The sequence below is a fragment of the Synchiropus splendidus genome, chromosome 5 (assembly GCF_027744825.2).
Source record: "Synchiropus splendidus isolate RoL2022-P1 chromosome 5, RoL_Sspl_1.0, whole genome shotgun sequence".
NCBI lineage: Eukaryota > Metazoa > Chordata > Actinopteri > Syngnathiformes > Callionymidae > Synchiropus > Synchiropus splendidus.
This window is the reverse complement of record NC_071338.1, coordinates 24,565,727-24,593,265: the sequence shown is the minus strand read 5'-3', so window position 1 is coordinate 24,593,265 and position 27,539 is coordinate 24,565,727. Positions and strand designations below refer to the sequence as shown.

At 42.8% G+C, this 27,539-nt stretch overlaps 1 protein-coding gene across 3 annotated transcripts in view; it reads left to right on the top strand.

The window, feature by feature from the left end:
- The window catches only part of nfatc3a (nuclear factor of activated T cells 3a), a 62,200-nt gene that overhangs the window by 15,303 nt on the left and 19,358 nt on the right, over window positions 1-27,539 (top strand). For all 3 annotated transcript variants that reach the window (XM_053864516.1, XM_053864514.1, XM_053864515.1), the window contains exons 2-6: window positions 2,029-3,208; window positions 7,797-7,959; window positions 23,788-23,987; window positions 24,368-24,540; window positions 25,717-25,857. In XM_053864516.1, coding sequence (XP_053720491.1) covers window positions 2,088-3,208; window positions 7,797-7,959; window positions 23,788-23,987; window positions 24,368-24,540; window positions 25,717-25,857 — 1,798 coding nt within the window. In that variant the 5' untranslated portion in view covers window positions 2,029-2,087. The remainder of the gene's footprint in view (window positions 1-2,028; window positions 3,209-7,796; window positions 7,960-23,787; window positions 23,988-24,367; window positions 24,541-25,716; window positions 25,858-27,539) is intronic.

Sequence of the window (27,539 nt, the reverse complement as noted above, 5' to 3'; positions counted from 1 at the left end):
CTTAACGCATCACACTATGATCCAAGACAGAGTTTTTATTCCAAAAGTCAGTTACACTGTTTCTGTGAATGTAAAGCACAACACTTGTCGCGAGGGTCAGACGGAGGATGAGTATGCTACCTGGTCCACCACTCTCTCCCTCAGAAGATAAGATTAGCTGCTACCTTAGACCTACACACCCAGAGGAGGGGGGTTGGGAAATCCCCTTCACATAGCCAAACCACGTTCACCTTAGGACAGTGGGTCAGTGAGGAGAAGTGAGGTCAGGCGAGGTGCAGTTATCAATGGTCTGGATGTGTGACCTCACCTGCCGAGTCCCTGAAAGCCCATGCTCCTCGACTGCCCATACATTATACCGCCAATCCTGTTAAATAAAGACCTGTAAGAGGCTTTGCTGTACCAGGGTTATTTTTAGCGGCGTCTCACACAGAGACGTTTTAGCCAAGCGCGGATGTTTGTGACGCACCACAAAGACAAGTGTGTTATCATGGTAACCACAGGTAACGGCCTGACCCATTAGTGACGGCATTGAAGGTTTAGTTCTGGCTGTTAATGTCGATGCGCTTCCCTCCATTCCGTACCGAAGCAATCAAAGAGACAGGATTCAATCAGGTGGCACAGGGTTTTGTTCATTTGTCAGTGATTTTAGTTATTTTAGTGCGTAAGCTCCTTAAGGCTTCTTTATCCGACTGAGTTATTGTTAAAGGGTTTTTGATTAACCTCCTGCACCAGCTACTGATTTGGATTAGTCTTATACAATGCGGGCGGCTGCTCAGGAGCCATTTGTGTTGTTTGGCTCTCGTGCTTCTTGAAATCAAATCATCAAACCGGAGCATTGTGAGTCTTCATCTGTTGCCAGGTTGCAGGGATTACTGTTTCAGCAGGGAGTCCTGGAGTTCCGTTTCAACCTCTACTTAGTGGTTCTGAAGATATAATCTCTCAATTTTGTCATGGATCAGCCCTGAGCACTCCTCCACCTACCATTTACTAATTCCCTTTTATGCTGACAAATGTAACAAGATGGGCCTCTTTAAGTCCACTTCAGGTACGTTCCTGTGGCGGCGATACACTGCATGGTTTGGACTGCCTTGTATAATGCGTACCATGTCAAATGAAAATTTGAACGCTGTAGTGTTTTCGCCAATGCAGGTTTCAACTTGCAATACTCATACCTTTTTTAACACAAGTTGAAAAGATTTGATTTCTTTCTGAAGCGCCACAAATGTTGCGCTCTAGTAGAACACAGGCATGTCAGTCTAAAACATGGGAATGACACCGATGCTCTGGTCTAGTGGTGGACATGTGTTTGACTCAGTCCTGCTGCATGCAGATGTCTTAATGGCTCACTCGTCTTGGTTGGTCATGTGCCTGTGGGTGGGCCTGGTCCAATCTGGTGCAGGATCTCCAGCTCATGGAACAAAACATCCTGCTTGTGGGTATGTGGATACCTTCTTGGCAGCCTGATTGATTGGGGTTAAGGTCTACTGCCCCAGAGCTGACCAATGTTGGGTGCAGTCTTTGTGCTCTTTGGGCCATTGTGTGCATTCCATCCTTCAGAGGGATGTGCAGTTGTGGCTGTTAGTCCTGTGTTTCAAGTTGTTGCTCAACCAGCCAGTCTCAGACCTTTGTCAGGAGGATGCACAACTGTCTGCCAAGTCATTTTTGTGACTCATTTTTGGAAGGGCTTCAGGATTTACAATAATTAAAAGCTACACCGATATCAAATTCTGTCTGGCCTGTAACCTGTCTATAATTGAGACTTCATCTCTTTGTGTGATTGAGTTGAATACCGCATTTGTAAGGACAATTTGATGGCTGAGGCCTATCATTGGTAGATCTCCTGGCTTCAGATGTGTGTTGCAGATGTTGTTGACCCAAGTTACCCAGTATCTGTCCTGACTGTGCCGTGTCATGATCCCATTTGAACAAAGCTGGCTTGAGTTTTGATGCAGTAGACTAAAGACAGTTTGGTTATCAACAATCTCTGTCCTTGTTTAGATGTTCAAGTTCATTCTTCTCTTCTTCTAGATCTGGAGCCGGATGACAACACATCATTCTACATCTTGAACGTGGGCCAGCCCCAGTCGATGGTCACAAACCATCAAACCATCGGACTACAGCGTCATGGCATGCAGACCCATGCGCAGATAATAAGCACTTCTCCTCGTCTTCAGTCGCACAAGCCTTTATCTCAGCCCCCGAGTTATGAGGTGCAAGACTCAAAGTATGGAAGCTCTCCACTGCTTCCCTCTGCCCCTGTGGAGGCACCAAAAGCCTTTGAGTGCCCCAGTATTCAGATCACCTCCATCTCCCCAAGCTGCCAGCAGGAAATGGATGCCAGTGAAGATGATATGAGGGCAAATGGGCCTGATAGAGACTACCATAGTGACAGGCCTCTGTCGAGAGACCACTTGTATTTGCCCTTGGACCACTCATACCGGGACGCTTCCCTCAGCCCAAGTCCTTGCAGCAGCCTCTCTTCGAGGAGCTGGTTCTCTGATGCCTCCTCTTGTGAATCATTCTCACACGTCTATGATGATGTTGACTCAGAGCTCAATGAAGCGGCTGCCCGCGTCACCCTGGGCTCGCCGCTTACTTCGCCCAGCTGTGCCTCCCCACAAACCGCCAGTGGGGTTTTGGAGGAACATTCTCACTGGCAGCACCACCTCCCTGCCTTTCCCCATCAATCCCACACCATCAGTCTGTCCCCCCGTCAGTCGCCGTGTCACTCGCCACGCACCAGTGTCACAGATGAAAACTGGCTCAGCCCACGGCCACCATCACGCCCCTCTTCACGTCCCACCTCACCTTGTGGGAAGAGACGTCACTCAAGCGCTGACATCTGCTACCCTGGATCTGTTTCTCCGCATCACTCACCCTCACCAACACCAGGCCCCTCGCCGAGAGGAAGTGTGACAGAAGACACCTGGATCGGGAGTCCCTCTTTAGGCATGTCACCCTTTCAGTGTTGCCCTTCGGAGGTGGACATTCCCTCCAAGACCAGAAAGACTTCACAAGACAGGACATCTATGCAGACTCCAAAAGGGGACCTAGGGCTTGAAGAAGGAAGTATGTCTCCCAGTCTGGACTCTCCATCAGAGGAAGCCCTGCACAGCCTGAAGAAGGAAGGGTCTGGGGAGCAGTTCCTTTCTGTGCCCTCACACACTTTTTGGAATAAACCCAAGCCTGGACACACACCAATCTTCAGGTAAATTTAAGTAAAACCATACCATGTGAAGTTGATGTGTGCTTAAGTGAGCGAGACCAACAAGCAAGTCAAGATCTTACTGTCCCTCGACTTCATGAGGCTGATGGGATTTAGAAAAGGGTTTTTGGCATAACAGATGAGAACCAGACAACAGTGCTGTAGTTAAGACCACCAAACCTGAGACCAAGTTGAGACAGAAACCCGGCCATATACAAACCAAGTAAAAGACCAAGACTTTGAGGGCCCTAGACTGAGTCGAGACCAAGACCACTGACAAGGGGCAAGATCCGTTCCGAAACCAAACCGAATCCTGAGTAGAGAAGCAGTCGATTGTGTAGAAACATTTATTTCTCACTGCAAAAGAAATGGTAGTATCAAATCAACAAGTGAAATGCTTTCATTGGAACACACTGCCAGTTTTTTTTGTATTCAGTCTTGGGACTTGCGTGGACCTGCATCTGCTCAGATCTCGGTCTCGCCAGCCCTACCAGACTGTGATGGACCCAACGACCCCATCATTTAATGAGGGAGTTATAATGGAGCAGGATTGATTTTTGGTTTCACCTCCTTTGCCTGGAGCACCAGGTTGTACCTCCGTCTTACTGGATCTGACCTGTCTTAGTTGAACAAGGTGTTGCTCCAAGGTTAAAGAAACGTTCCAAACTTCACTGCCAGCCACTGATTAATGATGATCAGGTCACTACAATCTGCAGTTACTTATTCATAGATTACTTCATATTTTGGCAAGACTCTGTGTCCTGCACAAAGGCAGTCGGTTGGCCAGCAAAAACAGTAGACTGTTGATTCTAATAGTTTTACGAGGCGATCAGCTGATAAGTGTGCGACATCTGAAGACTAAAATCTCTTTGATCTTCAAGAGCATTGCGTAGTGTTTACTTCAAATAAAATGCCTGCTGATGTTTGGAACTTTGAGCTTTCATATCAGCCGTGTCAATCTGACATCGCAGGTTGCACTGTAGCTGTATACACGGCATCTTTTCCATACAGTAAAAGAGACATAAAAGTGAGCTGGATGCAATCAAAGGCTCACCACAGTGTTAGTGTGGAGCGACGTGTGCCGTCAATGTGTGCAGCAGATGACGGTGTGGCCTTGTTTGTGTGCACTGGCCCCTAGCTCTGTAAATCAGCACAGGCTACATATGGCAAAAGAGGGCTCGCTCACGCACACAAACACACACTCTCTCACGCGCACAGTTTAGCACATAAACACAAGCATCGACATAACAGACATGCCTGCTCACAGTAACCAGCTCCCTGACAATAACAGGGTCAGCGCTACAAATGTTTCACCCTGGCGGGAGAAAATAGAAAGTCTTCCTCTCACAAGACGAAAAGCTTGATGAGTAAGATCCGAGCTGAATATCATCATGTCCTGAGGAAATCATGAGACTTGGCTAACTTGCGTCTGACTACTGTTCCTTGGTTTTTGGTGCTGGAAAGCTTGTTCTTATCCTTAACCTTTTTAGTTTCAAAAAAAAAAAATCACCTAACATCACCTGCAGTGTCACGTGTGTCCGAAATCTCTCACTAGTGGTTTCGCTTTGCTCCTTACCAAAGTCATGTTCCTTTAGGCCTCAACGTGGAGCTGAGACAGAAGAGACACAAAAATACTAAAAATATGTTTGAAAAGCAAAAATAAATAATAGTAATCAAAATTAGCATTCTTACAATGCCATAAAGTTAAAGTAATGTTATATATAATTTTATTTATTTATTTATTTCAATATCATTTTGTCTCTTGACATGAATTTCCTTAAATATATACATACTGTTTACCAGCAGCATAAATTGGAACGCTGAAGAACAGTTGCGATTATTTCTGCCCCTTATTACTGCTTCAATAAAAACAAGCGCTGTGTAAAACATAAATTTTAGATTCATATAAAGACGAATAAATAGTAAACAATGTAGTGTAAAAAGAAGGTAATTGTACATAAATAAGCAAAGAATAATTTCTATTAAGAAAAATTAATGGAAAATTACAAATAATTTAAAGATAGAGTATTATCAATGATAATAATGATAGCAAATGATAATTCAATCATAAGTTATTTCTCAATTAATTAAAAACCTTTCATATGTAAAAATACAATTTAGGCATTTACATTAGTACTGTATGTTGGTTAGAAACACCAAAGGTGCTGACACGAAGAGGAGCGTATAGGTGTGAGCAGATTGTTTACCTTCAACACGCTGACTCGGACACTTGAGAATGTTATGCTATGTCACTCCATAAGGCTGCATCTCCTGCCGTGGTTGCTCCCTGAGCTCACATTTCCTGTGTCCCGCTCTTCTACTGTTACTGTGTCACGGATGCTCACCTCACTTCCTGGGTGGTTATGTCACGGCTGCTGGGAAGAAAAAGGTTATTGGGGTGCCGGGTGTTTGACACCTTCAGAGTGACAGCAAACCACTCGGCAGAGGTGGGTGGTCGCTGAAACCAAACCAGGGTACTGAGATGTAAACAATAAGAACTCGCCAGGACGGCAGGAAATATTTCAGCTGAATTATTACGATGGAGAACAGTTGCTCAAATAAAGACAAAACTTATTCTTGATGTCATTGAGTACCGCAGTGTAATGGGCGACAAACTGTTGAAATTGTCGGTAATGGATGTAAACAACGGAGACCAGTGTGCTTGAGAAAAGGAGCGACCTTTTTATTCCTCCGTCCTGAGCTCAAGGACGTAAATTTCTCCGCTGAAGCTCGACTCTTAGTCTGACTGATCAGATTAATCTGTGTAGCCAGCTCCTGACAGGTATTTGGATTTGGTCTCTGGCTTTGAAATAAAAACTTTCCCCTCAAAATGATTTCTACTTTCAGCGGCCTGTCAAGCCCAAGTTGAGTCGGCATCGTCACGCGTTTGGACTAGAAGGCCTTGCCACTATTCATCAGTGTGCTTGAGGAACGGAAACATCTGCAGGGCCGTTTTAAGCAAATGAAAAGCCACAAATGTAATCGCCGATGAGGACGTATAGAAAATAGCCTCTTCTCCGATGCTCAACAAACATTCAAGCTGCCTGAATTATAGTAATAAACTGAGGAATTAAGCTTTTTTCGCTGCTTTTCTTGTCTGTTCATTATGTTTGACTTCATTAGCATTTACTAAAATGTGTTTATTTAATATTTTTGGATGCTTTTCAGAAATTAAATGAAGTGAAGCTTTGTGTCATGCGGGGCTGCAGGCTTGACAAGTCAGCAGAGCAGCATTCATAGGCAAGAAGAACAATCTTAATAAATGCAATTGTGATCGCATAAAACGCAAATATGCGGATGTTGAAATGACATTTTGTTGGCAGAAAACTATCTTTTTCTGCCGGTACATTGTAAAAAAGAAAACAGTCATTATAGATTTGGAGTTTTTGCTGTTGAAAATTTGTGTCAAACACTCTTAAAAACCAAAATAAATTCTATTTTATCTTGTTATTTCAGCTGTTTAATATTAAACATTATCAAATTTGAAATGATTTGTGGTGCTTTTTGATGGTTGATTGACGTAACAGACCCAGTTTGACCATTGAGTGTTGTATTTTCGAGTGCAGCTGTTCAAATATGATTGCAGCCTCAGAGATAAAAAAAAAAAAAAAAAAGCTTGCAGGAAAAACACACAACACGCTCACGCCTAGCTGACACACACCACTCACAGAGTTAGCAGGTAGAATGAAATCCTGCCCTTCAGAAGGCGGCACTATGACCTATTACACATCAAGTGTCTAACATTTGTTTGAGGGGAATCCAGTGATTCACCGGTCATGTTTATGTCCACAGCGCTTTCTGACAATGACGGGGAATTACCTCTTGACAGAAGGAAGGAAAGAGTGTGTCATTGAGTGTCGGGGAGGCAATGTACCATTCTGAAGAAACCGACAAATTAAAACCAAAAACTTAAAAAAAAAAAAACAGAAAGGAATTAATTTCAGTTATAATATTTGTTTAATGTTTGTATAATATAATATTTGTCGAATTGATCTCAATTCAACAAATAGTGTTGTGCTCCAGCTTGAATGATTATGTTTTGGAGCTCTTTATTTAATGTGCGGACAAGGGTTGTTGTCACAATAATAGAAGTGCAAACGCAAATGGAAGATATTCAAGAGCATTTTTTTGTCTGAGCTCCAGGGATAAAAAAAAAGTTGAGCATTTTAAAATGCATTTTTATTAGCACGGAAAAGAGAATTGTGAATGAATAATTAAATAAAACAAATTAAGCATAACATAAAGAAAAAAGAAAGAAAATCAGGACTCAGTTGCAAATAAAATCAATAACCCATATATATATATATATATATATATAGTCGGCGTGTTGAGTATATATACCGTACTCTCTAAATAACCCATACATACATATATATATATGTGTGTGTGTGTATGTATGTAGTGAAGTAAATGATGAACGGCATCTTTACACACCACGGGTGCAACCTAACATAGTGCCCTTACCATGGCAAATTAGCATCATATCCAGGTGCTATGTTCATTTGAGTTGATATTTTTGACAAGCTTACTCTTCATCATCTTCATCACCCTGAGCTACGCCGACTTTAACCGTGCTCTCTGTCCCTCCCAGGACCTCGTCACTTCCTCCTCTCGACTGGCCGTTACCCAGCCAGTACGGCCAGTGTGAACTGAAGATCGAGGTGCAGCCCAAAGCCCACCACCGAGCCCATTATGAGACGGAGGGCAGCCGAGGAGCCATCAAGGCCTCGTCCAGCGGCCACCCCATCGTGAAGGTGCTCAACACCCCTCTCTTTCATTTCTCCATTTTATTTCTGTTAATAGAAACGACACATTTCACCCACACTTGACTCTGAAGGTCAAGGAGGATTAATCACTGCACCAGGATAGTAGCATGAACTCAAAATGTGTGATCCGTTAACACGCCACAACTCAGTCCTCCAGCAGTGATAAAAGGAAGAGATGAAACGAAATGAAAAAGGCAGCACAAACTGATCTGTGGAGTGGAACCACCACGTACCAAGAACTCTCTTTCAGGGACTTCCTCCCTTGTTTGACTAAAATGCTACCTTGTTGACAGAGCATCTGTACAGTGTTGAACTTAGTGGTAAAAACAACACATATCGCAGTTTTTATACTGGAAGATTTTAGGGAAGAAAAACTGAAAAGACAGTTAGTAGCAGGTTGGCGGTCAAGATGATTCTGAGTGGGAGTGGTCGACAGTTAACTGTACTGAGGGACCACATTATGTACATATCCTACTATGAGAATCTGTTTTGTCTCTTTTATTAGTTGTAATATTGAAGTAAAAAAAGAAAATTATCTATGAAAAAATACACTTCAATTGATTTCCAAAGAATAAAGATTTTAAATGATTTTAAAAAAAGTAATAATTTTTTTTTTTTTTAATCAACAAGAATTAAAGTATGTAGCTTGATACTAAAAATGTTTTTTCTCCTCAAGTAATTTGGTATAAACCAACAAATATGAGGGACAAGAAATGAACAATATAAAACATCTCTAATGTCAAAATGTGTGATTGAAATTAATAATTTAATGAAACTTAAGATACAACAATACAGTCCTTGAAATGAAAAAAAAATGTATATATTTGAATTTCACAGCAGAAACCGTCTGACACAAAGCAGTTTGACACTGAACTCATGAGAGCCAGATAAGGACAGGCCTAGGGCCGCATGTGGTCCCAGGGCCTCCTGTTTATGATGGAGATACTGAGGTTTTCATTGGGAGTGACTAAAAAGAACTTGGTCAGAAATGAGTGGGGAGTAGAGACAGTTGGATGAAGAGTGATTCAGATGGATGTTTGCCTTGTTGAAAGGGCGAATTTGTTTATGTGTGAAAGATCTTGTTTCATTGGCACTGTCCCAAATTTTGTGGCTTCAGTTGAGAGAGGAGTGTAGAGCTTTTAGCTCAGCTCTGAGTCAGTCCGATCCAGAGTCCTCATGACTGAAGAAGTTAACTCCCTCTTTGTCCTTTTCTGACTGAGAACCTTGGTCTCAAACTTAGAGGAGCAGATCCAGACAGCTTCACTTTCCGCTGAGGTACTGAGTAAGCAGCCCCACATCCAGAGGTCACCAAGCTCGAAGACTTTCCACACTGGCTGTGAAATCAATCCTTAAAAACAGACATGACTTGAGAGTGAGTTGAGTACCAGAGAACAGACAGAGTGGGCAACTCTTCTTCGCCTGTGAAGGATTCATCTTCATTTGTATCTCAAATACTCCAGAGACTCGAGCTCTCAACCTGCTGACGTAGAGTAAGTACCTGGTCAGCTGTTCTGCCACTTGATATCACCTGAGTGAAGCTGCTCCCCATAAACAAGAGGGAGAAGAGGAATAGTAGAAGACTTCAGTCGGATGAATAATTCAGAGGCCTCGGTGACACGCTTCCTTTGTGTATATGATCAGAGTCTACAACTGCTTTTGTACAGGACGACAATAGACGAGGCTCAGCTGTCCTGACGTCCCTCAGCGCTGCACTTGTATTTACTGTCGCTAATATAGCTATAAGTTACAGTCTATTAAACTATTACTATTAGCAACATGAGCACTTCTAGGCAGCATTGAAATCTACTAGCGTTTTAGTGTAGCAAACTTTAATTCCACTCTTCATCTGAAAGTCGACAAAACCAAATAGTTGGGGCAGGAAAACACTTGAGGTTGTTCTCTTCTGTTGTTTCACTTTTTTTTCTTTATTATAGTATCCCAGTTATAATAAAATGTTTATTTAGTCAGTAAATTTTTTTTATTAATATTGTATAATTTTTTAAATCTATATCTATTTATGTGCCATTCTATGTATTACATTATCTCTATTTTTATACTTTGTAATAACAATTACATTTATTTCTTTATCTTTTTTAAATTATTAATCCTAATTTTGAACCTGTTAAGTATATATATTTTGTTAATATTATTTTAATTTGCTTTCAACCTTCATTCAATTTTTGTGGACATAAAATATAATAGAATAAACATCATCTAGTTTCTGTAGTGAGTTTTAATTCTTTATTTTTGCTACTTTTTCCCCAGGTGCAGTTTCACAAAATGAATATTAAAAATTCCATCTGTGAGTTTTAGAACTTTAATGAATATGGGAAAAGTTTTTTCCCTTCCTAAAATAATTAATTATTATTTCTCTTTAAAGGAAAAATATGAACTAACTTCTTTAGTTCTGAGCGCTGTGCGGGTGTTTAGGCCCAAATGCTTGTTTGGCAAGTAATCGGCCTCAATTCACCGACACTCAGAAGCAGTAAGGTGCGAAGCCATCTGCACAGCAGTTAGAAAATAACGTTACAAAAGTCAATCCTCGTGAGCAGAAGAAGGAAGCCCAAACTTTGCTTAAGAAACAGCTCATGTCCTCAGACTGTTGAGTCACGCAGGCTTCCTCCGGGCCGATCATTAACCGCTTCAACCCCCGCTGCCACCAACATTCTATCCTGACATATGTGACGATGCATAATTTACTGCTCGACTGTTTTTCTTCTTTACCACGCTCGCCCTCGTTCCCCATTCTGAAAGGAAATGATTGAGCCGCAGCAGTGTTTCGTGCATCGAGCGAAGAGCGTCGGGACCAGACATGCCTGGCTGGAATCTCTGCTTGTAACGACTCATTCAGCACCACTTGTGCCTTTATGATTCTGCGGGCCATGCACATTTCATGCCTCGCGACGTTCAGGCATTTGAGAATTGGTCACAAATTATTCAGACAAGTGTCGTCCTAATTTGTTCTTTGTACCACCAACCACTTAATGATGAAGCCACAATTAATACGTTTGTTTTTACAAGTAAAATGCCATCATCTAGGTTGTAAGCGTGAAAAGGTTTCACTCTCTCACAGTGTGAAGAGTTGTTGACCCTCCAGCTAAGAGAGAAACGTTGCTTATGCCCCGTCAGAGTGTTTGTGGCACCAACACTTGTCCAGCGAGTGTTTGTTTTCTAAACACCCACTCCTTTATTTTAATGTGCGGTGCAAAAACCAGGCGGTGGTTTTTACTTTGATGCAGAAAATTTCGTTCTGTTGTTGATGTCAACAGATCTTGCAAGCAGGGAAATGAAAGCCTGTGGAGTTCCGATGACTTTAAAATCTTCAATAAAAGCCTGTGCGGCTCATTTTGGCTGCAGTGGAGGGATGAACTGAGATTGAGGAAGTCTGTCTTTGATAGATCAGTGTTACTTTCTATATTAGATTATTGGAAATAAAATGTTAGAGGTTCAACTGCAGCTTGAGGTAATTCACTGGTTGTTTCTGTATTCTGGAGTTTGTAAGTTCTCACTATGCTTTTATATATAAACACATTATTTCATTTTGTATGCATTTTGCTAAAAGACTCTTAAAATGAATCAGAAATATAGGAAGTTCTTGTAAGTGGTGAATATCTTGGTTATTGAACTGCGACTGAAACAGGAATAAAACTATTATTTTAGGAGACTTTCTGACATGTAAATTTTGAGGGACAAGGAATAAACATGTTAAATGAGCATTAGAACCTAGTTTAATTTATCATTTCATCGCTGTTAATTGCTATGGCAGAGGGGCTGAAAAACAAAAACAAGTTGAGTCATCTATGGAATATTATTAGCTAGAATATATTACTCGTGAGTAAAAAAAAGTACAGTTTCTTTTGTGGTTTTCCTCTGACTTCATCCATGAATTCAGGCAAAGGGCCACACTCCACCATCTCCATGTCTGAAGTTAGAATAAATGAATTGACTTTCTGGTTGACTTCATGACCTGAGGGACAGAAGATGTGAAAGGATTGAAGGATTGAGGAAGGTATTCGATGCTGAGTAGTCAGCTCCAAATCAAAGGAGTGAGCTTATCGTAACACCTGTTATTGAAGATGGTGGTGTGTGAATAAATAGCAAGCGTAAACTGAACATTGAACACTTTGAAAAGACCTTGCTGATGTGTATGTGGGGACTTATCTGGCAGCCTGGATGTGCTTGAAAAAAACAGATCTTCAGATATCAGGATTGTGAAACAGAACACAGCGAGCCCTTCAGAAAGCATTTCAGCCCGCTGCATGAGGTGATGCGGCTCTCCAGACGCGGGAGGGTGGATCAGGTTGCTCGGGTGCACAGAAGGTGTGAAGCAACCTTCTCTCCTGAGACAGTGCTGCTGGCAGCGAACGCGCCTGCCATTGTTCTACCACACTGCACAATGATTGCTCTGTTGATACTTCAAACAGAGCTGAGCTGTCAAAGCGCTTCGGGATCTTTTCATCGTCACCACCAGACAGATTTTACATCCAGGATGTAGTATTCCCGCAGAGTTTATTGAGCTCTGTTGGTTGCTCTGCGGCTGTGATGTCACAGGGTGACGACATGGCTGCCATCTGGACATGGTGATGATTTCCTCTTGCTGCTTCACTGCTAGATCAATGACACAGAGCCGCTGTGTCAACAGAAAGAAGAGACTGTCGACGACAGGGTCTGTCTGTCCGACTCTAATCGGGAAGTTATGAGGCAGTGCGGCCCCGCATTGATGCAACCGTAGCCGTACAGTGAATCACTGTTGGGTCACGTTTGTGGCTGCCACTCTTGATCATCCGCGACGTCTGCATTTATATGTTGAGATTCCCACCAGGTTTGGGGACTACTATATGACCAAATAGTTCACCATTGTTTCAATACACCAGAAGTTAGCATGACTAAGATATGTTGTTCCTGTACTTCTTTCTTCCTTCATTTCTTTCTTTCTTATGAATTATTATTTATTCATAGTAACATTTTGTTTTTAGTGTAGATGTAGATTTTTTATAATAAAGTGATGAAAATACAGATATTTCATGAGATTAATAATCGTGATGATTGATGTCAATGATTTACTGTACTGTCACACAGTGGGGTAACATGACACTTGACATGACAAGGTTGTATTTAGTGCTCCTCATTGGTCCTCAGGTGTGGCTCCAGAATCAGGCCCTGGTGACCCATATCTGGGCATATGTCAGCTTGGTCTCTGAATTCACTCTGTGAGAACTTTGAAGAAGACGATGTCAGTTTGGAGGAGACAATGGCTGGAATATAAGTCGGGTTGCAGCCACCTGGGTGGATATGAATGGCCATGCTCCAGGAGTCGTCGAGGAATCAACTTGATGAATGAATTGGACGATGGTGTGTTTGATGGGTTCAGTCATGGAGCATCACACCGAACATCCAGCTATTAATCTGATTATGATGTCAGTAACACGTGTCCTGGACCTGATCTCAAACAGAGGACTCATGTCCCTCCAGTTCGACTGTGGAGCGTGTTATGGGCAGAGGCTTAGGTTGTTTCCTATTGTGATGGGAGACGGGTAACGCTCCTCCAACAGGTGGCTGACACTCACATCTGCTCCACACACTTTACTCCTGGAATGTGTTTAGACCTCCATTCTGGCTCTGGAGTGTGGGTTTTGTCGTGCCATCTAAAACTGCCAGATCAGCAGTTACAAGCCTCATCGATAGAGACTCACAATACCTCTGTTGCTTAACTGCGATGTGCTTCAGTGGGTTAAAGAACCCAGACAGTGAACTCAGCTTCATTCACGAAGCCTTCACGCATGGCTGCAGCCGCGTCTTCATGAGCACATATCGCAGCTGTGTTTACATTGCATTGTTGCGGCCGACGTGATTCAGTAGACCTGCTGATGTAAAGAATGTTCTGTGTTTCAATGGAAAGAATGGAAATAATGTTCTCCAGCGAGTCATGGTGCTTCAGAAGAATTTTTTTTTCAGAAGACACCCTCCACCTCATGTGAATAGGAGAAAACAGCAGACAGACATATCCTTGAATTCTGTTTTATAATACAATTTCTGGCTTTTTACATTTGATTGATAATTGTCTGTGAGCTCAACAGCTACTGCAACCAATCAAGTAAATACATTTTGGTCGACACCAAGAGAGAGAGCCAAGTGAAGAAAAACATCAAGATGAAAACGTTGAAATGGAAGACCTAGTTTGCGCTCTTTTGCCGGGAAATCAGCTTCTTTTTACTGGAGTAATGATTGAGTGACTCAACCGTTCTGTTTTGTGAACATGAGTGATCTCCTCAATGCAGTGGTTACCTATCATGGTAGTGCTTACCCATATTTGGGTTGTGGGGGCAGCACTTACAGTTAAGAGTCCAGAACTTCCCCTAACTCTTCTGGAGAAAAAGTAAGGTCAGCGTAAAGACATAATGGACTTCATCCCTCCAGCATGCCTTGGCACTGCTCTGGGACTTGTTCCCAGTTGAATGGGTAACACATATGAACATTGTTACCTTTGTAATGAGAAGAATGGGTCTTCACAAAGTTGGAGATGGGCGACCACTCAATTTTTCAGCCCGTCTTCATCAATGGATTGCAGAAGGTGGACATGTATCGCTGCTACTTGAGGCACAAATTCTCTTTTATTCCATTCATTTTAATCTCTGTCATTTTACTACCTTGATCGCCTTCTGTCTTTTTAACTTGGACCCACGTTTGAGTCAGAGGGTTTTGTTATAAAGTGACTCTGGCAGTTTCAGCCATTCCTGAGGGGCTAGATTTGGACTTGCACACGTGTTGCTAGGAGACCTTTAAGCCCAAAGCCTCTCTGGCTGCTCGAGGTATCCTTGTGCGTATTTAACCAGCTTAATTGAGTGCTGCTGCACCCACACAAATATAAGGAGGCCCTCTGGTATTACATGCGGCGCTGCATAACTAAATTAATTCCTGCTCAGACACTCAGGCAAACAAGGCCCTCGCGCCCGCCGTAATACAGTCTGGGACCGGACCACATGCTGCCATGCTTATTGGATGTAATGCTGAGAGCAAGTGTGATGGCTTGGTAGTTGTTTTCAGAACTTCTCAGTCAGGTGTGACTGCCAGGGCCAAAAAACATGAACTTGCTTGAAGCCTAAAGAAAGTAAGCAACACGTGTTTCTGTTAAGCAGCTCCATTTTTTGCCTGAAAACAATGCAAATTATACTTGAGGAACATAGTTTATATTATGAAAGTGTAGCTTCCTTTTTCTCAACCAGTGTTTGCATAAAGCTCCCATAAAAAGAAGATTTCTTAATATAAGCTGTATAATAAGATTATATTAAGATGTATATATATGTATACATATACAGTATTTATATATTGTTTTTTCATCTTATCTCATCAACCAGATATTTGTAGTGGGCTGTTGGTTCTGCAGAAACACCAAAATAGACTCGCACACATGATTTTTTAAATGTGTTTTACTGCTAAAATTTCAAAGTGTTTGATCATTTATTATTATTTTTTCTGGGTGATAATCCAACATCAAAGACTTGTCTTCAGGTCACACACAAACTCGTGAGCATAATCCCATCAATCAGACAGATAAAACTCCTCTTCAAGCCTCAAAGAAAGCAGATTACTCTGTTAAGTGCCCTTGTGTAGTCAAACTTTGTGATGACTCTTGAGGGCTATTCAAAAGGCGGTCCAAATGAAACGGCTTTCTCGTCGAAACATGAGCAAGCCGTGTCTCCAATTTCAAAAACATCAAATGTTCAGACTAAACAAAGATACTTAACTAGGCAAATAATTGTTTAAATTAATGATGTGATGATGAGTATTCGCCCCTCGGGGCGGACTACGTGATGAAACACGGATAAACACCGTAATTATTAAAGTGGAAATGCAATGAATCTTAAATCTTCAGCCGATCTAATTTGACTTGAGTGTCATCGTTTGGTCTTAAAAGGGATTTCATCCCATAACTTAATAATCTATTTAATTGAATAAAAAATGTTTTTTGGACTCTTTTGGATTTGTAGTGAGGGAGGAATGAAGGAGATTCAGGCGAAGTGGAGGCCCAGGCTTGAGAGAGGATGAATAAAAGTCACAAGATGCACGTTCAAATACGTGTGTGTGAATGAAGCAGGAAGTGGGAATATGCAGGGAGGAGAGAGAGTGAAGAGAGTTCAAGTATTTGGGGTCAGTCATCGAGAGAAATGGGGAGAGATGAAGGGAGTTGAAGAGGAGAGTGCAGGCAGGGTGCCGTGAGTGAAGCTATATAGGAGATGAATGAGAGGAGTCAGAGCTGTAGGTACTGTGGTTGTCTTTGAGAGTGACTGGAATGGAGCGTATTAGAGCTTATGTTTGGAGAACAACTTAATGAGGCCAGGCGGCCACTAGGGGTCCGAAAAAAGGTCCTGCACAAGTGAATGCAGCACGAGTCAAACAACCCTGTGTGTAGTTGTTATCCTTGTGAAGCAGGCTGTGATAAATAAATACATTTTTCTTTGCTCTGCTGTTTGTCCTGTAAAAGTGTTTTTTCCCAGGCCTTTTAGCAGTATATTTAGCTCCTATGCATGTAAATATTCGCACAGAATTGTGTCTTATTTTTAAGCTGACTCGTGTAAAGTGGAGTCAGACTACAGTTTTCAGTGAGGCAGGTGCTGCTTTGCCACCGTGTCCGATGTGATGTAAACATGTTAGCTTCTTTTCTAAAAAAAAACTCCCCGGACAAGGTGTGTGTTTGTTTGTGTGTCAGATGAGAAACAAGAGCCAGTCCAGCAAGGCCATATACAGCCCTCATGCTAAACGCTCGCACATGTGCTCGTATTGACCTTGTCTAAACAAACAGCCGAGCCGTCCCCGCGGCTCCCCGTGCCCTCCCTGGTGAGCTGGGCAAACAGCAAGCGTGTGTGTCCCACATTGCCACGGCAGAAGCAAACCACTGGCTGATAAAACAGGCCCACGCACGGCCTTGACCGCGGTATCTACATCTGTCACACACGTACTTAATCCAGACTGCGCCCCCGCCCACCAACCCTTCCAAGAAACACAGTTTACACCACAGTCCGTTTGCTTGAATCCACTCGCTCAAACACACACACACACACACACACACACACACACGACCTTTCTCTTCTGATGGCTTCAGGCCCATCGTTTACACGGGTGTCAGTGTGTGTAGGCCTTAGCTCGCCCGTTCTGCCTCATACACACACACACACACAGCAATGCATACACACAGAAGCTCGCCATGGCAACAGCGCAGCAACACAAGGAAACAACTCGGCCGAGTCAGGCGCTCCCTGTGAGAAAGTGTCGTGTTACGGCGGAGCTAGGTGAGAAGTCAGGAGGGGGACGCAGACGTGACACAGGGAAAGAGATTTGGCGACAGTATGACCAAGAAATCAAGAGGATCATACGCAAACTCATTCAGTTAGCTCGGTCATGTCCTGCATTTAATACTGCTGCGTTTACTTTACAAAAAATTGTCACAGAATGTGGTGTAATATTCACATTTAATCCCCATGCCTTGTTACAGTGCTATAAGAAGGAAGTGACGACTAAGCATTTTTCAAGGTGACAAAAGAAAAGGTGAAAAAAACCCTTTTTTTTTGGCAATGACACACCGTTTATTTATTTATTTCTTTTTTTATTTATTATTACCATAGATATTTTTTTAAAATGCTACATGAGTCATAATGGAGCGTCTGATCAAAAGCTTCTGATCACATTCAAAATCCCCTGTTTTCCCAGTTCACTTTGCTCTCAACTCTTTATCCTGATTCCTGAACCAGCGGAGCAGATGAAGACCAAAAATAAGCAGTGCTTTATTTAGTGAGAGGTGGGGATGTAACTGCATCCCAATTTTTTTTTTTTTTTTTTGAGCACAGAGTTCATCCTAAATCTGATCCGAGGCCGCGGCTGCAACACGCCCCGGCCGCCGGACATGTGACCGGTGTTAATGTCGGTGTTGTTTAATATAGCAGCCATCTCTTTCGGGCCGCGCTTCCTTGCTGAGTGACCAGCCGAGCCTGGTGCACGCTGGGAGGTGAGGAGTTGAAAGTGCAAGAGACCACCCTCCTGCGGTATTTCACACAGAGGCATGGGTTTAAGGGGCGAAGGAGGTTGACTGTGGAATGTGGAGCAAGTCGAGGGTGTGTGTCGTTTGTGTTTTATTGTGGATGAGCAGCAGTGGCACAATCAGCGTGCACTTTTTGACCTGTCCTGCTGGTTGCTGAAAGATTACGACATTAATAGCAGCATTATTCTGTGTTGTGACATAATAAGTGCGCAGGTTAAAGTGTGTTGGAGTTACGACAACTTCTGTATCTGTTATTTTCGTAGGTACCAACTTATGTAGTGAGGAAAATCTGGAGATGTTCTCAACATATAAGCAGAGGATCACAGCTTTCACAAGGTCTTTCTCTGGTGTTGTTGTGTGGCTTGCTAGGCTACATTGTGTTGTGAAGTACATCATGGGTAGGTGTGTGGGCAAGAACCTTTCAATACGATATGCATCACGATAAACTGCCATATTCTACACCGTTAACTAAAGATAAATCACTCTTTACTACTGACAATTGAAAGGACAAATTCATACAAAACTGTTCAGTTGAAACTACTATTTTTTTTACATTTCCCATTGTTTTAACATGACGAATGCCAAATGCATTGTTGCACATGTATACTTAACTTGGTAACTTAAAGTGCGTCAAGTGTGTTCTGTTCTGTGACCTTAAACTTGTGTTAAGAAGAAAATATGATTCCTGTTTTTCATCACATCCTAACTTCCAGTTCAGTTAATTGAAAACTTGAGGAACAAGGAGTACTCCTAGCATACTTTAGCATTTCAGCACATTTTGAGTTGAACTGAAACTAAATAGGATAAAATTACAATATGAAATTATTACTGTGGATTACTATGGATTTCAAGGTTTTATTTTTGACCTCTTAAGTAGAGTTGGAGGAATGAGGAATGCACATGTCACATATTTCAAGTCACTTGTTGGGTAACGTCTTAGTCTGAGTCCAGCCTGGCTCAAGTGTGGCTGTGGTCTCTCCGACTTTTCTCCAATTTGTCGTCTGAAAGCACAATGTTTGGTATACAGAGAAGAAAATTCTTAGTTTATCCTCCTCTGTTTATCGACATACTCATCTTTTTTTCTATCGAAAACTCACACCACTGCGGGGCTTTTCTGTTGTCAAGGAGTTGGAAAATAAACCTCTTCTGTGATCAAGTCAAGATGAAAACCTGTCAAATATCTGCTGCTACAGACAAAAAAGGTTTCTATCTGTCTGTCCGCGCCTATTTTATGTTAGACGGTATGAACTCACTTGCTGTCTGGAACACACATGTGCCTGCAAATAAACTTGAATTATGAACACACGCGGTGAGACACTGCAACTGTATGCACACACGCGCGCACACGGCCTGTCTGTGCTTCTTTCCACTGAGCGCTTCAGACATGATCATAAAACAAGCAAGACAAGCCACAAGATGGTGAATTTGTGTGACTCAAAGTCCCTTTGAATCAGAGCTGGAGACGGCGTTAGCTTGTTAGCTGTGAGGCTTGAACACTCATGTGGTTCCTATGATCTTGGTTTCCCAGGTCGTGGTTTTCCAAAGATGATCCCATTACTGGTTATTAAAGGGGTCTTTTGCTTCTCTCTGGTACTACTTCCTTCCGAAATACAGATCATATACTTCATTCAGGACAGGCTTCTGCTCCACTGTGCTATCTGTGCTGTGCATAAAACAATTTTTGTTTTCTTTAAAATCTTGAATCCAACTTGAACTCAAACTCTTTTATCCGTTCATGATTTCCTCCTTGAACCCGATGATGTCATTATTGGGTTTTTCACGTTTTTTTATTTTCTCCTGAGGCTCACTCTGAACCAACATGCCCATCAGCAGTGCAAACCAGAAAAGGCCCCTTGCGTGTGTAACCCCTCCCTCTTTAAACATTCTGTCATTCCAAGCACTCACCTGACAAGTGCCACACTGTCCTCATGTGCACCCCGTGCTAACCTCTCGTCTTTCCCCGCTGCGTCTGACTTCCTCAAGCAGAAACATATTTCGCCTCTTGACACGCCGTCAGTCACTCTCTCTGAATCAACAAACACGACCATCCATCAACACTGACACATCGCTAACATCTTCAGAAGTCAAACAGTGACGTCCTACATGGGAAGTTCTGTGTGAACGATTGCTTCAGAGGATCTGTCATTGGCTTGCTCTGAGGTTTTGCTGCGTTCTTCTGAGGCTTGATGGTGACCGCAACACGTAGGAATCTCAGTAATATGGAAGAGCGAACCGCCCTTGCCCTGAACTACACCTCTAGTCCAGACTCTCCTAAAAGGTGACGTGTTGACCATTTGACCAAGTTGACACAGAAGTCCAGTTTGCATGTCGACACATTGAGCTTTCACTCAAATCTACTGTCTCCCATCCATTTCTTTAAAAAGGAATGGTTGCAAAAAGAATGAGGACTCGTGCGATTGTAAGCTCCTCTTGTGACCATAACCTATGATGCTGCTTGGTGTATAGCTTCAGTAACTGGTATACCATTGGGGTGCAATAAATACCAAGTGACATGAAGTTGCAGTCCGAGAGCCTATGGTATAATCCTTAGACCACCCTTTTTGTTTCCACGTGTTGGACAGTCTGGTGACGTGCTGCCTACGACAACAGGAAATAAAATAAAATTAGAAGTGAGTATGCATTGCCATGATGCTACCAAGATTGGAGACCACGACTAGCCTCAAGTCCACCTGAACTGAGTAATGGCAGAGACATCCCATGCTCAACCATGGACCTCGTACCTGCTCACGCCTCTGTCACACGTGCAAACCCAAATGAGACTCTGCTATTACCATTTCATTTGAAAGACAAATGAGCAAACAGACCTTTAAATACACAGCCCTTATAGAGTCAATATAATGACATGTCATTGGGTGTGATCACTGTATGACAACAGCAGAAATGTGTGCATTGTTTTCTTAAAAGTTGAGGAGCAGCAGAGTCAAAGGCACCTCTGATGATACAACGTGACCAGACTGTGCCTCTGTAGGTCAGTCCTCCCACATACCTCGCTGTAAACACCGCATATTTGAGTTTCCACTGATTTATAGGCAACATTTACAGGAGTTATGCAAATGCCAAAAACCTCGGGAACACAAGTTCAACTGCGTGGACCTTTTGCCAGAGCTGGGAATACATTTCTCAGCGGTTTGTCTGTGTGGTAGGTTTTTTCAGAGCGAGGCCATCAATCTTTAGTAGACCCTTCTTTTTCTTGGGTGCGTATCCCTTGAAGGCTTGATGGTGACCAAATGAATCCCCTATATTTTTGCTGGTTTTGGAAGCAAAGATGGCGTGTCCAAATCTACGCCCTCTTTGGCTCCGGTCCTGTTGCTCTCTTGGCCAAATGAATATATTTCTCCACCGCACCTCTCACCACAGATTTGCTCTAAACATTGACGGAGTGGTGCACGACACAAACCTCAAAGGAGGAAAGGGTCAGTCACCAGCTGTGGTGGGTTTGAGACTTTGGCACTTCCTGGGGTGAAGCAGTAATGAAAAGCCTTGTTCTTCTCAGTGTGCCCTGAAAATGCTGCTGGAGGGGTGGGCTGTGTTGCAGTACAGTGAGACAGTGTGTGAGCCGGGGGTGCCATCCTGCCGTCACCCAGTCTGCCAAGCACAACAGTCCTGGGTTTGTGTGGCCTGTCTGTTTGTCTTCCTGAAGGGAAACGGTCCTGCTCTCCTTTCCATCTTCCTCTTGTCTGAACCATCAGCAGAGGAAAGCGGAGTGCCAGCTCTCACGGTTTAATGGAGAGGGCAGCTGCCGCTCGCCGTCCAACGCCAACCAGGTTGGCACAGATTGGAAGTGAAAAGGCCAACCAATGCCATTCTTACTGGTGTTTTTTCCTTCTGTAAGCTGATCTTTAAACATCGAAAAAGCTTTTATACACTTGAGACCTTATAAACGGAGGTCCTGAGCCGGCAAGAGAACGGAACACTACATTAACTTTGGCAAAGCTGAAGCCCCTGTCATACCAAACCATTTCATCACCTCCTTTTTTTTTCGAATTCCTGCTGGTCGAACAGATGTTGGTGGTCAGGAAGCATAAGAGGCTTTTGTGTCCAATGAGACTTTCCTGACCTTTTCCTCCAATCTTCATCGGCTCAGATGACTGCAGCGCCATCTATCACCCACACCTCTTCCACCCTTACTGATACTAGTTGTTGAAGCAACTGCATGATCGGTTTGTCCGGCAGTCGTCGCACTAAAGTCTGACGTGGAAACAAATTTCTGCCGTGTGGCTTTTTATGTTTAAGATTCTCTCTCTTCCTCTGACACTTTGTTCTTGTACTTAACTTTTTAACGTTTGTTTCAATTACATGGTTATCTTCCATCCATTATTCATCGGACCCTGTTCCCTCTCCTCTTGGTGCTGCTATATTTTCTTCTGTTTTCCTGGTTATATTGTTCTTGATATTTTACTTTTTCCTTCACGCATATTATTTGACCTTGCAGTTTCCCTGTCGTTCTTCTGTCAGAACATTTTTCTCTTTTGTCAAACCCCTGTGTTGGTTTTCTTCTTAACTTGTGCTTTCATGATTGTTCTTTTAGCTCTCCTTTTCTTCTCCAGGTGTGATTGGTTTTGCAGCTACGTTATGTTAAGACACTGATTTGTGTTCTTTCGCATCTTCTTCTGTTAATTTAAATGATCATTTTCTCTTCTTTTCTTTTTGTTGAAGCCAGATTTATCTGTCTGTATTTTAAACTTAGAAACGAGGGACTCATTTTCACCAGCGTCTTCCCTCCATGAGCTATTGAGTCTGTCCCAGCTGCTTGGTTTGAGAGGCAGGGAACAGTCACAGCTATTGTCAGCGATTGACCTGTGTTTTTGGGGAAGAAACTGGGGTGTTCGCAGGAAGAATGTATCAACTCCTTTTCAAACAATCCACTTCAAACTACTCGTCACAGACTATCTTAATGTTAAATCGATTTGTTGGTACACGACAGATGTAAATAAATATAATGAAAAAATGTTGAAAATAGATTGTTCTAAAACGTATCGCGCTAAAGGGTATTTGTGAATCAACATTTCACATTTCAATTTTACTTCCTCAAACTGTGGTTTGAGAGGTTGGTCTTTGATGTATCCTTTATGAATATATATATATAGCCATTTTCTGTCTTATTAGCATGGAAAGGAATGCTCTGATATCACAATTCTTCTACACTTGAAGTAATCTGCGACTCATTTAATAGACGATTATAGCCGACTGTGTCGACTAGTCGTTGCAGTCCTCCTTTAAACCGACAATTGCTGGACTGAAAACCTGCAAGTGTCATGCTGTGAATCTGCACCACCAGTGATGGGCTGATGAAGCTTCCTGATGCAGTGCCTTTTTTTAGAGTCCTCTATGTCATGCTGTCCAATAGGAGTCTTTACTTTTGAACAACTATTTTGACAGAACACTATTATTGAAGAGTGCCACCTACTGAACTCTAACGATGTCTACGCTGTTTCATGAAGCTTTGTCTGCCCATCTCGACCTCGCCAGTACGTTTATTAACTGTGATTGTTTTCCCGTAACTACAAATGACTTCTTGTATTGAAGTTCTTTTTTCCGTAAAGTTGAGAATTGTTTCCTAAACTTAATGGTCGTTCAGGCTGCAGGAGGAAAGACTATCATGAAACATCTCCTGCAACATCACACCACCCTTGACCTGACAGAAATTTCCTTCCAAACCAAATGTGACCTTTTCTGACGCCAGTGGAAATATTAGGGAGTCGTTCTGTGTTCACACCTCTCCTTCAGACCCCGAGACCTCACATCTGCTTTTCCTGTCTCAGCTCGTCGGCTACAGCGAGAAGCCCGTCAACCTGCAGATGTTCATCGGAACAGCAGACGACCGCTACCTGAGGCCGCACGCTTTTTACCAGGTGCACCGGATCACGGGGAAAACCGTGGCCACGGCCAGCCAGGAGGTTTTGATCTCCAGCACCAAAGTTCTCGAAATTCCTCTCCTGCCTGAAAACAACATGTCAGCCAGGTCGGTGTCAGAAACCCCTTGCTATATTTCCAGTTGTGACCACCACCCTGAAGAATCCTCTGCCTGTGAAGAACATTATCAAAGCTGAAACAAAGAATTTATAGACTCCTCGCTCAGTGGAGGAAAAACTGAGGCTTTCCCAAAGAGTGTTTACTCAGACTCTGGTTTCATTTACATTGGATTTCACAGTGGGATATTTTGGAAGGGATTTTCTCATTACATTTGCTATAAATCATATTCACAAGCCCTCCTAATGTGGGATTTACTACCCCATCGTGGTTGCTTTTTATCACTCCCAGGCCTTCACTATTTATATATGTTACAGTTTATCGCCTTTTTTGCGCTGCTGTGTCAAGATGGTGTGCTACTCTGACTTGCAGCATTGACTGTGCCGGCATCCTTAAGCTAAGAAACTCAGACATCGAGCTGCGGAAAGGAGAAACCGACATCGGAAGAAAGAACACACGGGTGCGTGTGGTCTTCCGGGTCCACATCCCGCAGCAGAACGGGAAGGTTCTGTCTCTACAGGCCTCCTCCATTCCTGTGGAGTGTTGTAAGTGTCTACTTCCTTCATCTGACAGCAGCTCAGAACACAGCACAAATGTGACCTTCTGAGGGTATATGCAAATTTGCATCCTGACAAATAAGTCTCTAAACAAACTTCACAAAGGTGGATCTTTAGCTTACACACATTCATCAAAAATGTCAAGAGTTCAACTACTGAAGGAAATGTGTCGCTTTCACCAGTCTGTGGAGGGGAAGTGAAACTGGAAGGCGTTTAACAGCTCGCAAGATTCATGGTTCAATACGACTGATTTCACAAATATCATGTAGGTAGAATTTTCAAACGAATGGTCAGTCATGGGCTTTCATAGCTGCAAAAAAAAGGGAGTCTTGGAAAAAAATCCAGTTTTAAAACACTTAATGATAAGAAATGTTTATCGTTTCTTGGCTTGCTATGGCGTTGATAGCCTAAAACCAGTCAGTTAACAGCGAGCGTAATGATAGGTGCACACCAAATATGACTTGGTGACACAGTTTTCCCACTTCCACCTGTCCCTCAAGTCATGTTAAAAAGCAGTGGAGTCTGCTGGGAGCAGGTCTAAAGCTCGTGGAAAGTCAACATGGTGTGTGGGAGAGGTAGAATTCATTTGTTATTCAGAAAAGAACAGGTATATTGATGTTTCCCAGGCAGAAGCAGCCATGTAGTCTCTCTCTTGTTATGCTTAGAAAAAACAATGGTTTCTCCTTTTAATTAAGGTTGTTTAGTTCTTTTGACAGGCTCCCTCACAAAATGCTCTTTTGAGAAATGGTTGAATGCATCTCTGTCTGTATCTCTGTCTTTGTGGGGTCTGCCCATTGACATAATGCTTTTCCCAGCCTCTCACCCTGAACCTTACCATCCAAAACAAATGGCTCACCTTAACCAGGACTCTGAACCAATGCAATTATGATGACCCAGTTATTTTGATGTTTTAATCCTCAAATTGAGGCTTAACCTTGTGGGGACCGGCAAAAGGTCTCCACAAATAATGAAAGGGCCCCGCGAAGAGGTGTGCTTCCAAGAATTGGTCCCCACAAGTACAGCTATGCATGTTCACACACACACTGATCAATTCATAGGTTTGTGTCATCTTAATATACTATGCCTCATCCTGACAGTCTCTTTGGTGATTTACTTCCACGCCGAGATTCATTGTTTTCATTTGTGTTCTGGTTTTCTCTGCAGCCCAGCGCTCGGCACAAGAGCTGCCCCAGGTTGAGAAGTCCAGCCTGACCAGCTGTCTGGTCAGTGGGGGAGAGGAGATGGTCATCACTGGAAGCAACTTCTTTCCTGAGTCCAAGGTGATCTTCCTGGAGAAAGGCCCTGGTAAGAGTTGTTTGCGTGCGTCATTGCACTATTGATCATCCTCACACGGTCTGTAGTTTTGGAGAGATTGTGAAAGTGAGATGTGTTATCAAACTACATTCTGAAGTCACTGTTTGATTTGAACACACAACTTCAACCCACGTTCTCTCCTCAGCCATGAGCCATGATGCTACAAAAACTTTATTCATTATAGCTTGCGTGCGCTCCTGCTAATTCATATTCATTTTCCATCGCTGCCAAACGCCCAAAAGAAAATAACCTCGGTGGCTTTTTGTCGTTTCCGTGCGTTGTCATTTTCCCTTTTAATGAAAACACATGTTAAAGCTTTTCCCAGAGATGGAAATGTTAAATGAGGAACAATGTCGAGCCAGTCGCTGCCTGCCCGTACAACTTTCGTCAGTCAAGTTCACACATGGCGAAAAGGTGAGAGGTTGGTGGGTGAGATATGCCAGGAAACCAAAAAAAAAAAAGCAGCGGCAAGAATGTCAAGGCGCTTTGAGGTGTGGCAACAAGTTATGGGTGAATACATGACACTGTGCAGCTAATAAAAGAGCCTTGTGGGTAAGGACGTAAGAAGCTGGGCCTCGTGGTCGAAGGAAAGAGATGATGTTGATTAGAGTTTTTGTAAAGACTCCCCCCTCATCATGACTAATCCCCCTGCTTTAGTGAAAAAGCAAGTGATTGGAGTGAGAGTCGGGACGGAAGAATAAGCAGAATGAGACGCAGTGACAGACATTTTTCCGACAATCTTTCATAAAAGAAAAGAGATGGAGCCCCTCAAAACAGACAGTTGTCGCCACCAGACAGATCATTGCGTCTGGAAAGCTTTGACTTTCGGAAAGTACTCAAGCTGATTGGAGAAATCCCCTCGCTCCCTAAATGCTAGTCGTCATAACACAGATTCCCCTTCAAAGAATGAAGAGTGAAAACTACCTGGGGGATTGACGCAGACGCTCTAGAAAACTTTATGGTTCTTCCTAGCACTTACTGATGGAAGACAGTTTCATTAGCTCCATTAATTATTAGTGAGTTATTGACTAAGGGAAAAAATTCAGTTTGGAAAAAAAATGAAATTCCAGTCCTGGTCCTCTGAGAGTCATAATCTTTGTGGCGTGTCCTGGGGCTGCCCCTGGGCCTCCTCCCAGGTGGACAGAGCCGAGCCTGAGAACCTGATGAACTCACTGACTGGTCCTGCAGGGAATCATTGTTGAGCTACTGGTCACGCACAACACAGGGATTCACTTTTGAAATCTACACAAACAGATTCACTGGTGTTGCAAGGAGCATTTTTAAATCTTAAACTACCCACAGAAATTCAAAGAATGTCTCCGCGGAAACATAGCATTAGTCAAACTACGCTGTTCTACTGTTTAGCTTCCGAAAAAAATTATATCACAGATAATATCACATGATATCGTGTTTTAAACAGGTTTGATATTATACCTAAAAATGAGAACTGTTTATTGTTCTCAACAGATTCAAGTCAAAGCAGCAGTGAGTAATGTTTTCAGGTCGTGTTTAACCGCGCTAATGTTCAGTGGATTTAGGTTCGTCAAATAAGCCGGAATGGCTGTGCGTCTATCTGCCATCATGCATCTGGTGTAGATCAGGCTTGTTTACTTTCCCCTCCGCTCTGATTATGTCACATTTGTATTGTGTTTCTATTTCCAGTGCGGAGTTCT